Source organism: Leucopleurus acutus, assembly GCF_964270905.1.
Source record: "Leucopleurus acutus genome assembly, chromosome: 2".
Lineage (NCBI taxonomy): Eukaryota > Metazoa > Chordata > Mammalia > Artiodactyla > Delphinidae > Leucopleurus > Leucopleurus acutus.
In genome coordinates this window covers 56,462,919-56,476,425 of record NC_139143.1, presented here as the reverse complement: position 1 = coordinate 56,476,425, position 13,507 = coordinate 56,462,919, and the positions used below count along the sequence as shown (strand labels likewise).

General features: G+C 45.1%; 1 protein-coding gene across 3 annotated transcripts in view; it reads left to right on the top strand.

Moving 5' to 3' along the window:
- CACNA1E (calcium voltage-gated channel subunit alpha1 E) overlaps positions 1 to 13,507 on the top strand; it is a gene marked incomplete at both ends in the record, with an annotated part of 298,648 nt that overhangs the window by 82,793 nt on the left and 202,348 nt on the right. For all 3 annotated transcript variants that reach the window (XM_082833819.1, XM_082833821.1, XM_082833820.1), the window contains 3 exons: positions 10,363 to 10,466; positions 11,787 to 11,939; positions 13,082 to 13,263. In XM_082833819.1, the coding sequence (XP_082689945.1) occupies positions 10,363 to 10,466; positions 11,787 to 11,939; positions 13,082 to 13,263 (439 nt within the window). The remainder of the gene's footprint in view (positions 1 to 10,362; positions 10,467 to 11,786; positions 11,940 to 13,081; positions 13,264 to 13,507) is intronic.

Genomic DNA, 13,507 nt, shown 5'->3' with positions numbered 1-13,507 from the left:
GCATCCCCTAGGGGATTTTAAAGAAGAAAGCAGAAGGGAATTTTCATCAATGCTGGAGGTCCCTGAAAATTATGACTTGTAGCTGGGGGTCATCCTGGCAACCTCTTCATTTCTGCCTGAGAGAGGCTATGAGTACTTCTCCCAGCATGGTTGGGGACTAGTTGTGAAGCACATTGCCTTTGGTCAGACTGTAGCTCAGCTTGAGGGAATCACTGTCTGAGAGGTTCCCTTATGGCAGCGGTTCTCAACCAGGGGTGCCCTCAGAGGACATTTGATGATGTCTAGAGACATCCTTAGTTGTCATAACCTGGGGAGGGGGTAATGGAGGAGGGAACGCTATAGGCGTCTAGTGGGTAGAGACCAGGGATGCTGCTCAACATCCCACAATGCACAGCACAACTTCCTAAACATATGGTCTCAAATGTCAATACAACTTCCTCTCCTTGGTGTGACATGGTTTGATTGTTGAACTTTTTTTTTTCTTTCATGTATATTATCCAAGTTCATTATTAAATTGTCTTTACCCATTTTATTTTAATTTTATTTCTTTTAACATCTTTATTGGAGTATAATTGCTTTACAATGGTATGTTAGTTTCTGCTTTATAACAAAGTGAATCAGTTATACATGTACATATGTTCCCATATCTCTTCCCTCTTGCATCTCCCCACCTCCCACCCTCCCTATCCCACCCCTCTAGGTGGTCACAAAGCACCGAGCTGATCTCCCTGTGCTATGCGGCTGCTTCCCACTAGCTATCTATTTTACGTTTGGTAGTGTATATATGTCCATGCCTCTCTCACTTTGTCACAGCTTACCCTTCCCCCTTCCCATATCCTCAAGTCCATTCTCTAGTAGTGTCTTTATTCCCATCTTACCCCTAGGTTCTTCATGACCTTTTTTTTTTTTCTTAAATTCCATATATATGTGTTAGCATACAGTATTTGTTTTTCTCTTTCTGACTTACTTCACTCTGTATGACAGACTCTAGGTCCATCCACCTCACTACAAATAACTCAATTTCGTTTCTTTTTATGGCGGAGTAATATTCCATTGTATATATGTGTCACATCTTCTTTATCCATTTATCTGTTGATGGACACTTAGGTTGCTTCCATGTCCTGGCTATTGTAAATAGAGCTGCAATGAACATTTTGGTACATGACTCTTTTTGAATTATGGTTTTCTCAGGGTATATGCCCAGTAGTGGGATTGCTGGGTCGTATAGTCATTCTATTTTTAGTTTTTTAAGGAACCTCCATACTGTTCTCCATAGTGGCTGTATCAACTTGCATTGAACTTTCTTTTGGTGGGAAAGGAAAGAGAGGATTTTTAGGCTAAGATTTTATTGCTCATCAAAAGGCATATTTTGGGACTCCTTCATATCCACTAAGATTCTTATGAAACTTAATTAGAAACCCCATTTTAAAATCCAGAAAGTGTTGCCTTATCTTTATTAAATGCAGTGCTACTCGTTCCCTCCTGGAAATAGATCTTCTCTATTAGAAAGGGGCAAATTGACCCTGCCCTCCGCCCATCTTCCTAAGAAATGTTAGGGCTTCTGGGTATGATTTACTATCTGTGGACTTATAAGAAAGTCCATACTCCACTCTTCTGACCCAAGCCAAATACCAAAACAAACAAACAAAAACAACCACCCCCCCCCCCCAAACCAAACCAAACCAAACCAAACCAAAACAGAAACAAGTGGCTGCCTCAGGATGATTTTGAAGTTAGCGTGTGTGTATGTGATCTCTTTAACATTGCCCATTCCCCGGGACAGCAAGATGCTAATGCTACTTCAGATACCATAGGAGGGAACAGGGTCCCTCCTACAATGCTGTGTCTGCAGTTCTTAGAAAATCACTAAGCCTTTCAAGGCAGACTGTTTCATTGTTCTGGTAAAACACCAAGAATGGTACTATTAAAGCAGCAATTCATGTTGGTCCATCTCATCCTCTCCTTAGAGAGAATGAGCGTACGTATTGGCTGGTTTCTACATTTGGGTTTTTCAAACTGTGGGCCAAACCCCATTAGAGGGTCATGAAAGCAATATAGTTGGTTGCAACCAGCATTAAACAAAAGGTAGAAAGGAAGAATTGAGGAGAAAATATGAATGTATTACACATAGAAAGAGTAGGTAGTATTTTATGAAGCATTATATAATTATATATGTACGTGCCCCCTGGCTTATGATGTAAAATATGTTTTCTACTATAGGCTGTGGTCAGAAGAGCTTTGAAAATCATTGCTGTTTATGCTTTTTTGTTCTAAGAACGTGGGTCAGTTGAAGCCCTAGAGCATGTTTTCCCTTACACCAAAGGCCTGAGTTCCATCCCCTGCCCATTCCTTAACCAGTCACTACTCGCGACAATGGACTTAGACTTTTGCTTAGACTAACTTGCTTAGACAATTTGCTTAGACTAATCTAGGTGCACCCTCTGGGCTGGAGAGGGGCCCAGCCTCTTTAGTTGGCATGACCAGAGGATATCTCTGTTATCTGGGAAGATTATTTCTCGTCTCTGCAGCCTCGCCACTCTCCATCCTTCCCTGGACCACTAGGTTCCAGCCACAAAAGCCCTTGTTTGAATTTTTCAAGTATGCCAATCTCTTTTCTGCCTCTGGGCCTTCTGCACTTGCCTTTTTCTGCATCTGGGATCTTCTCCCCACATTGCTTCCTCTGGCCACTCATACCTTACCTTTGAGCTCATTGCTATTTCCACTTCCCTCATATGCCTTTCTTTCCTGACCTTCCACCTCCTATAATTGTGATCTATTTAGTGCCTGTCTTCTTCATTAAGTTTCGTGAGGACAACCACCATCTCCATCGTGTTCTCCATTGTAATGCCAGCATCTCCTGCAGGGCATACACTCAATACGTATCAGTAGGTTGTAGATGGGTTCTGGGCTCTGGGATGGAGCTAAGCCTGAATGGGGTCAAGGCGCCCCAGCATAAGGGCTGGGGAGGAAAAGGAGGCAGCTTCCAGAGGCTGGGGACTGGGCTGGGCTTGACCCCTGTTGTCTCTTTCCCAGCCTCACTGTCTTCCCTCAAGTATATTTTGGTCAAGTTGAACGTTGGAGAGGGAAGACTTGTCTCCGTGTAAACAATTTAATATATACTGACATTTCTGGTTTTGAGTAGATGAGGTAAAGTGTTTAGAAATTGCTTCCCAGATCAAATCACACTTTCAGTAATTCATTAAAAAGAAACAGTGTAATTCAGTAGATTTTTGATAGATCATCATTATGTGCACATGTGGTTTAAATGGATGTCCAGTTACACGTACAGGTGCCTGTGGGCTCACTCACAGCTCCATGGACAAGTCCAGCCAATCCGTCTCAATGGCGGGACGTATTAGCACTCATTTATCCCTGAGTCAAGGGTATTTCTTGGGCACCACTGTGGCATATTGTTAGGGAAGGGGCCGTGGTAGATGGAAATGTGCTGTCAAGGAGCCGGCTTTGAACTGAGTTATGAGGGTCCAGCTAATTATCATTCATGATCAGACTTTCGTTCTAAGATGCAAGAACAGTATGCAGTCAAGTGTTAGATGTTGTGCGGCCCTCTGGATGGCCAGAGGAAGGGGAGATTGGTGTGAGCTGCAGGGTGTAGCACCATGTGGGTAGGCTTTGACTCACAGAGTTTGAGAGCGTGAAGGGGTCCAAGAGGGCTCTCTATCTGACCACCTCATTTTATAGATAAGAAAACAAATATATTCTTTCTCTTTTTCCTCCACAACACCTATTTATTACTTAATAGACATTGTTGTTTTTTTTAGTTATCCTACATCCAGCTTCCTCCATGGTCCCTGATCTCCCTTTTGGGAGCATCTTTTATTGTTTGTGCTCTTTGCTAGGGGTCTTGCTCTCCTTGGAAGTGGTAGAGGACTGTCCCAGTGCAGCCAGATGTGGTATAAGGGGACATGTGACTTAAGCTCCACCACATGGCTTTTTTCCACATGACTTTTAAGCTAGTGACATTCTGACGTGAGTTTTCATTGGATATTCCTAAGAATATCCACAGTGGCCTAAGAATCAGATGTCCTGGATTCTCTGACCTTTGCCAAGTGTATTAGTTTCCTGTTGCTGCTGTAACAAATTACTGCAAACTTGGTGGCTTAAAGAAAATTAATTTTCTTACAGTTCCAGAGGTCAGAAATCCAAAATCCATTTTCCTGGGCCAAAATCAAGGTGTCAGTAGGGCTGTGCTCCCACCAGAGGCTTTGGGAGAGAATTCATTCCTTTGTCTTTCTGAGCTTCTAGAGCTGTATGTCCGGTGCTCTTTGACTGGTGGGCCCTTCTTCCATCTATCAAAGCCAGCAGCATAGCATCTTACTTCACTCACCATATTGCCTTCTTTCTAGTCAAGTCTTCCTGTGCCTCCCTCCCATAAGGGCACTTGTGATTGCTTTCAGGGCCTACTTAGATAATCCAGAATAATTTCCCCATCTCAAAATCCTTAATCACATCTGCAAAACCTCTTTTTTCCATATTAGGTAACATTCACAGGTTCCAGGGATTAGGACCTGGGTATCTTCAGGGAGCATTATTCAGCCAACTACACGAAGATTCCTGCTTTTCTGTTTTCCCAGCCTGGTCTTCCAATATACCTTCAGTTCTGTGAGATCCTAATATCTTCTCAATATACTTTTTTTTTTGGTTTGTTTGCTTAAGAAGGCTAAAATTAGTTTCTGTCGTTTTCAACCAGGAACCCTACCGTGGTAAATCAGCGCTGTGTGAAGAACTTTGCAAGCAACCTCTTTTAAACAACATCAGCCCTCTTAGAGAAGCACTGTCCCCATTTTACAGATAAGAAAACTATAGCTCAGAGAGACAATTGCATAAGGCCAGACAGCTTGTGTGAGTGATGGAACTGGTATTAAAACCAGCCAGTGTGACTGGAGAGCATGGGCTCAACTACTTTCTCAGAATCCTAGTTCAAGTCTCTCTTGATTGTGGACCTGAAGTCTGGATCATATTATTGAGGCAGGAGAGAGATGGCATAAGAAGGGCAGTCCAGGCAAGAGCGAGGCCGGAGAGTAACAGGTAAATCTAAGAGATGCAGTAGAGGAAAGAGATGATGGACTTTGGTGCCTCATTGGAGATAAAATAGTAAAAGAGATGAAGGAGTCAACCTCCCAGGGAACAGTTTTAAGTGAACACAGCAACTCATTTCTGTTGACTACCCAAGGAAATGATATCCTGACTCAACTCTGGGTTGGAATCCAACTCGAATTAGGTGCCTTCCTGCCTCCTCTGGGTCTCCTCATAACATGGGCTGGATAAATACCTAACACCTTTTGCTACTGTTAATCAGTCTTTTTGCACAGATATGGACAACTTGGCTTTCAAATGCTAATGAGGTTCTCCCTGGGGATTTATATGGTCAGAGACAAAACAGGTGATTTCTGGAGCTCAGGAGGGAATTCTAGGCCTGATGCTAACAGTCCTGGGCTTGTGTCTCTTCTCAGAAGACAACTTGAATGTTCATTTAGGGCTGGGGCAACCACCGAGAGGGAGGGTCTTTACTTGGTCATTTCTGGTCGCCACTGAAGTAGAGTTGCCAGACTTAGCTAATTAGAATACGAGATGCCTAGTTAAGTTTGAATTTCAGATAAGCAACGAATCATTTTTAGTGTAACATTTGTACAATGCTTCCGGGCACCTTCAGCCATGGGAGTGTATAGTGAAATACATGTGTGCAAAGAGACTGATCGACAAGGAGGTTATGGCAGAACCCCAAGGTCAAAAGGAATACAGTGTTGAAGAATTCTTTGAGTGACGACTTGGGAAGAGACCTTTGGTTATAACTGCCCAGAGCGTCACTCCCATCGTCTGCTGTGCTGTGCCACTGTGTGATGGTCAGGCCACACCCTCAGAATCATATCGGCCTCCATTCTCTTCTTACCTGCTGACACCTACAAGCAAAAACGATAGAGGCCGGGCTGAGCCCTGACATCCATCAGGAAACACTTTTTGAACATTCACAGCCTACAGAACACAGTCTCTGTGCTGGTGCTGGTCAGAAGTTTGTTTGCTGTCCGATTGTCTTCTGCTTGGGGGGATAAAGTAGTAATTAAGACCCCCCTCTGTGTCCAGAGCTCTCCACCAGGCTCTGTGCTCATGGTGACAAAAGGAATGGAGAACACAGCCTTCACTCCTGAAGAGCACATGCGTATGCCTCTTGGGACGGCGGAGAGCTTAGCTTTTATTAACTCAGAACTGAACTCCTCCGCAGTGGCCTCGCTCTGACCTTGTGGTGCACGTGTCCCTTCCTGTGTGTATGTGTAGATACTGTGGCGGTCACCACCTGGGGTGCGAGGAGCCTCATACCCTGCTGGTTCTGAGAGCGATTGCTGTCAAGTCTGTAGGCGTTAGCAGTTTGTGGCCTTGGAATGAAGGAAGCCAAGTTCCCTGGCTCGTTTGGCGACCACACTCTGCAACCTTGATATTTTTAGCAACTCGCTGGACTAAGGAACAGTGGAGCTGCCTGGGACCGAGAAGATGCTGCCCGGCGTCATGGCAGAGAGGGAAACGATTGGTTTTGACCTCACAGGAAAACTAACTTTAATGCCTGTTCTTGCCATTTATTAGAAATTTAATTTTGTTCTGAGCTTCAGTTGCCTCCCCTATGAAGTGGAGTCGATAGTAATATCAGGATATTTTGGAGGACTTAATGAGATAACATATTGGAAAATGCTAGCAGATAGTAAGCCCTGTATTTGTCCACTGCAGTATTTCCCATTCTCACAGCACTTTGTAAACACCTCTGTTCTGACACTCGTCACGGTGAATTATAATCATTTCATTTCCGTGTCTGTCTCCTTCCACTAGACTGAGGGCCAGGGTCTTTTCCTCTGGTTCACTTTCCCAGAGCCTCTCGCGCAGGCCTGCTCCGGACAAGGCTTGGAGCTGTGCTGAGCTGGGTACTCTTCAGTACTTGGGTTTTGCTAGGAGGCAAGTCTTTGAATTTTGAGTCTTCCTCCTTCCTCCCTCCCTCTCTAACTCTCCCACTGAGGGCTGGGCAGATCCTGTCCTGTGGGATCTGTTTGAGAGCAGGAGTCTTAGCAGTACCTCAGAAGATCCTCATTAGACCCTACAGTGCTCGAGGCCAGATTTCCTGTGCGCTCCTGTATGCTCACACAGGCGTGTGTTTGGGTAGCAAATCAGCTGTGCTATCTGAATCTTTTCATTGATAAGCTCTAGGGTTTCTGCAGTATGTCTGTCCATTTGGTCTCTGCCTCAACACGTTTATTACTTTCATCAGTGCAGTTTCGAGCATTTATTGAGCACCTTTTACTTGCCAGACCCTGGGCTAGGTGTGGGGCCTGTCGACATGCGGAAGACGGTGTCTCCAGGTGAGATGCTCTGGATCTCAGAGGGTAGACAGATGAGAACACAGAGACTTCCTTTGGGATGTGGTAAGGGCAGTGATGGCGGTGGGCACAGAATTTTATGGGAGCTCAGAATAGGGCCCTTTTCCTTAATGATCTTTTCCTCTAAGGATCCCATTGCTCCTGTTTCTGACAGGTGGATGGGGGAGCCACACTGTGATTCCTGCCCTCAAAGACGATTTGAATACTAGCAGGTAGCCAGCGGCCAATGTACAGCAGCCAGAGATTCAGTTGACAGCCCTCCTGCACTGGATGAAAGAGAAGAAAATTCTGAGGGCCAGGGGAGCACAGGGCCACAGGCGCACAGCCCTGCCTGAAGTGTGATGGGGCTTTGGAGGACTGGGGAGAGGTTGGTTCAGCTGAGGGTACAAACGGCCTGGACACATCTCATGGCTGGCCACACGAGGCCCCTGCACCATATTTTTGCTTCTCTGACGTTAACTTTACTTCTCTTCTCTTTCCCGTGTCATCATCCCTGTTTCTCTGACATTTGCTTCTCCACCAGCTTTCACTTCTTCTTATTTCCCTTATTGCTTTCATCTCCACATCTCCATTGCTCACTGCCCATCCTCTCATTCTCCTTTCCCTCTGCTGCTTTTTTTTTCTCTCTACACCTGCACCTTCTTGCCCTTTAATGTCGTCCTTGGCCTCCTACCTCCGTGTTCCGAAATGTACCTTGTTCATCTCTGGGCTGGGGAGGAGATTTTCATTTTCAATGGCCCTTCTTATGATATGAAAGAGCATCTCACATGTATCTGGGTATCCTAGGAAACAGAACTCTGGTTTCTGAACGGGGCAGATTCTATCCACTGTGTTTGTAAGACAGCGAACCAGAGGGAAAGCAGCCTCCATGCGTGCCCCTCCAAAGACTGAGTACAGTCTCCTTCCCTTGTTAGCGGAATCAGGGGAGCAATGACACCATTTTCCTGGGGTTCTGCTTCTCTATCACTATACCTATCCTTGAAGCTTCTCTTTCTCTCTCTCTTTTTTCCTTTGTTTTTTTTTTTCTATTTCTGTCCTGTTTTTCACTCCTATTTTCCATATTTCTCCTTGTTCTCTCTTCTCTTCAGTTTTTTCCTACTTACTGGAAATTACATCACTCCCCTCCCTAATGTTACTCTTTGGCCTTGGAAGATACAGTCAAAAGCAGTGTCTCCTGAATTCCCTCCTTTTAAGATGAGAGGATGGAAGTTTGGGTTGGGAGAGACAGAGAACACCTAGCTCCTGAGATGCTGTATGAGACTAAACTTTCTTTCTGGTTCTGATTTTGAGATTGGATCCATATAGAATTATAGAATCTTAAAGTTGAAAGAAATCTCTATTGGTCATTTAAATAACCTTCAACCCAATATTGGAACCCTCTTACCTTCGTAAAAGAGAGTTCTTCTGTCTGTCCTTGAATACTTCGAATGTCGGGAAGTCACTACCACATAAAGCAGCCCACTTGGCTGTTGGCCAGCACTGCTTGTATCAAAGTTACTGCTCGTGATTATAATCTGGGTCTGCGTAATTTGTCTCTGTTGATCCTGTATCTGCTTTCTAGAGATAATAGAGCATAAACGTTTCGTTCACGTATTAAAGAGACTTCAAGGTATCTTGAATGTCAAATGTCAGAGAAACAGGGTTGATGACTTGGGAAAGAGAAGAAAAGTAAAGCTAACGTCAAAGAGAGAAGCAAAACTATGGTGCAGGGGCCTCGCGTGGCCAGCCACGAGATGTGTCCAGGCCCTTTTTACCCTCAGCTGAACCAGCCTCTCCCCAGTCCTCCAGAGCCCCTTAAAATAATTAAATGAAATAAATCATTCTTGCCACCCTTTGACCATATAGAAAACTCAGTTTTCTGAATGAGTCATTCCCCAATAGTTCCACATAGCTGAAATTGTCCCGGAAGTTGTAAGGAAGAAAAAGCAGTACCCTACAGAAAGAAGACTAAAATTAGACAGAGTTGTGAAGGCAATATTATTAACATTTGTGTTAGATATAATGTCTGTTTTGCACGTTATAGTTTACAGAACACTCATAACATTCAATTCCATGTCGTTTTGTTTTTGTAACTAGGCCATGGTACTCCCCCAGTTTGTAGATAAGAGTAGCATGGCTCATAGAGGTTGACTGGCCTCAAGGCACCCAGTTCACAAGTACATGAGTCAGGACTGAAACCCAGTTCTTCTGACGTACCTGTCATAAATACTTAAGTGTCTTTGTCTCTCCAAAGTACCTGCAGTGTCATGGGATTAATATGAAATAAATTGTCTCCTCAAGACAAGGTTCTTGGTGTACACCATCTAATAGGATTGTTATGGATTTTTGTTGTGTGTGTGTGTGTTCCTGGATATGGCTGTGGAAGTAGAAACGTGGAAACAAAGAAACCAAATCCAGGTCACACAGTGATTTGGGGGCGATTATAAAAATACTGCACGGGGACCAGTGACATTATTCCCTAAGTATAAGCATCAGAGTGATTGATTTTGTTTGGTAAAAATTCTAAGCGTCAAGGTAAAGAAGAGTGAGTTACTCCTTTACTGCAGTTAATCCAGAGAAATTTCCTGAAGGTAATAGGAGACAGGGGAATCGAAGAAAATTTTAAGATAAAATATGTGAGGCCCTTGGTAGGTTGGAAAGAGGGGAAGGAAATTGGCAAGGGGCAGAGAGGAGGGTAGGGGACACGGTTTCGGGGCAGGGATGAGACAGATGCTGGGGACCTTGTGTTTTACTAATGATTTGGAGCTAGGATTCCATTGCGATGATCAGTTTTCCTCCTTTTCGAAGTGAAATCCAGATGCGGCTAAATTTAATTCCATTCGGAATCACTGGTGATTCACCCAAGCTCAGGTGCGCCCACACGCAGCTGGCATCAGCTCTGTGTGCTTTCCAGGCCGATGATCCTTCTTTAACCCAGCTTCCCCCATGGAACAGCGGGAGAAAGGCAGACTGTGGTAACCTTGACCTTCTGTGTCTCCATCTGCAGCATCCTGGCCACTGCGGGAACCCACTTCAACACACATGTGGACCTGAGGACGCTCCGGGCTGTGCGTGTCCTAAGGCCCCTGAAGCTCGTGTCGGGGATACCTAGTGAGCACCTTTCTTCTTTCTCCTCTGCTGATAGCTTTACTGATGTGTCCTCAACCAGATCCAGGGTCGAAGAGAATTAGGGATAAACAAGAAATAATTTCTCCTGAGAGGAAGCCCCTGCAGTAATAAATAGAGGACCTGCGGCAATCTGGCATCACCTTCCATTTTAAAATTTAGCAGACTTTTTTCATATTTAAAAGATAATGAAAGATCTTTGTAAAAAATTGGGAAAGTAAAGGAAATAATAGAAAATGAAGAGCACCCATTATCCTATCACTCAGAAATATAACTTTTGTTAACATTTTAGCATCTTTTTTCATTCATTTTTTCCTGTGCATTTTAATGTGATTGGGATCATGCTGTAATTTTGGTATTGGATCCCATCATAAGCATTTGATTTTCCTGATGTTAAAAATTCTTCAGGGCTTCCCTGGTGGCGCAGTGGTTGAGAGTCCGCCTGCTGATGCAGGGGACACGGGTTCGTGCCCCGGTCCGGGAAGATCCCACATGCCGCAGAGCAGCTGGGCCCGTGAGTCATGGCCGCTGAGCCTGCGTGTCTGGAACCTGTGCTCCGCAACGGGAGGGGCCACAACAGTGAGAGGCCTGCATACCGCCAAAAAAAAAAAAAAAAAAAAAAAAAAAAAATTCTTCAGAAATACGATTTTTAAATCTGTATTATAGTCTGTCTTATACAGTCCCTGACTTGGGTAGTCATTTCTGTGTTGCTACTCATTGAGGTTATTTCCAGTTTTCTTTTTCTAACTAGAAATAGTGCTGCAACAAACGTCTTTTTACTTAAATATTATTCAAATCTCTGATTATTTTCTTAGGCTAGAATCCTAGAAGGACAATTTCTGGGTCAAAGGATATGGTGTTTCATGAACAGTGGTTGTACTAATTCTGCTTCCCCAACAGTGGGTGGGAGAGCTGGGTCTGAGATTGAGTCCTTGTTCTTACAGACTTATAGCCTAGCAGGGCTGGGCCTAATTCCCTTTAGGAAAGAAGCGTATTCTAATAAGTTTCATCTATAGGAGGAATCCAGAAGACAGCATGGGTGCAGTGAATAAGGGAAGGGTGATAGGTATGTAAATGATCAGGGAATGGTGAGGAAGAGGTAGGGATTGATCCCTAGGGGAGGGGGTGATGGCCGTCTTTGGCTTGACTCATCCTGGTTGTCCCTTCGTGAATTGCTTTATCATTTCAGGATCAATGGTTCTTTTGCCTCAGACTTGCCCCTCTTCTCCCAGGAAGAAGTCAGCCTGCCGTATCAGGTGGTGCTGAGCGAGGGCTCCGTTTGTCATTCTCTTGCTTTCCTTGCAGGCCTGCAGATTGTGTTGAAGTCCATCATGAAGGCCATGGTGCCTCTTCTGCAGATTGGCCTTCTGCTCTTCTTTGCCATCCTGATGTTTGCGATCATTGGCTTGGAGTTCTACAGTGGGAAGCTGCACCGGGCTTGCTTCATGAACAATTCAGGTAGGGGCACTGTTTGCTGACGTCTGCTGCTTCCTTCCTCTCTCCTCTGGTCATCGGGGTCATTTCAGGGCATTTGGAGGCTGGTCCCAACTCCAGAATTAGAACCAGAGGCTTCCTAGTCAGCAGCTTTACGAGGCACAACCAGCCTAAAGATCCCCATTGTGCATTGATACCGCAAAGCGAGTAACCTCTTAGGTTTATAGTTTATTTCAATAGAAGGTCTCAGCTGCCCCATCCCTTGGTAGGAGGCCATCAGAATGCATGTCAAAAACCTTCTGCCTGAAGAATTACCCTTTGTATGTGGCCTCTTTGGCCCACAGCCAGAGAGACCAGGAGTCCGGAGTCAGATCTGGGGCCCCTCCAGAGCTTGGGGACATTTTCCATCTGTGCTCGAGCTCATGACCTTCCCCCTCTCTGCTGTGACCCACACATAGTGTGGAAGAACTGAGGGAGTCTGAGCATGACTTGGCAGGGGTGCTTGGGAGATGAGCAGCGTACACAGATCTGGCATTCTGGTCTCCCTGTATCTTCTTTGTTCTTTTCAAGTTCAGTAGAGTGCTTTAGGAGGAAAGGGGGCAGGGGAGAGGTTGAAGGAGCCCAATTAGGTACCATGTTTTTATGAAAAGAATCTTCAAAGGACACCTTTCACGTTGGATTTTTATTTTTGTCTTATTTAAGATGAGGAATTTAGGCCATAAAAACAAGGAGTTAAGATCCACGGAGGGGACTGTAGTTTATAATTGTTCCCAAGGAACCCAGAAAGAACTAAGAGTCTATCCTGGAGTCTGAAGTTAGAAAATCAGTAAGATTCTGCCTTCAGCTCAGACCTTTCTGGGTGACCCAGTCCTGTAAATTCCCGTGGGACTCAGGAGAAGGTAGAAGATGTGACCTGAGGAAAGGGGGGGTGGGGGGGGCATGTGGAGGAGGCTTCATTTTCACAGGAGGTTGGGAACCATTGGGTTCAACACATGGTACGTGAGCTGTGAGGTGCAGAGATGCCAGAGAAGGGTGGGAGCTGGAGACAAAGAAGGACAAACCTTTCTGTGGGAAGTAGAATTGCATGCTTGTGGCCTCCTGGGATCGTTTCCAGCTCATGCTAAGCATCGTGTGGTTTATCCCCCACCCTCCAAATGTGTCTGCAGGTATTCTAGAAGGATTTGACCCCCCTCACCCATGTGGTGTGCAGGGCTGCCCAGCTGGTTATGAATGCCGGGACTGGATCGGCCCCAATGATGGGATCACCCAGTTTGATAACATCCTTTTTGCTGTGCTGACTGTCTTCCAGTGCATCACCATGGAAGGGTGGACCACCGTGCTGTACAATGTGAGTAGAGCTGGCGAGGGGCCGGAGCAGGGGTGTGTGTGTGTGTGTGTGTGTGCGCGCGCGCGCACGTGTGTGTGTGTGTAGACTCAACCATGGTTGCCCTCCCACGGGCTACCTTTTCCTTTCCTTCTAACCTGATTCTGTCTGTATAAATAATGGGTGGAACATGGGGTAGCTTACAAAAAGCCCCTTTTAGAAGGACTTCTGGACATAATCTATACTTAGCAGTTTATTTGCCTCTGTT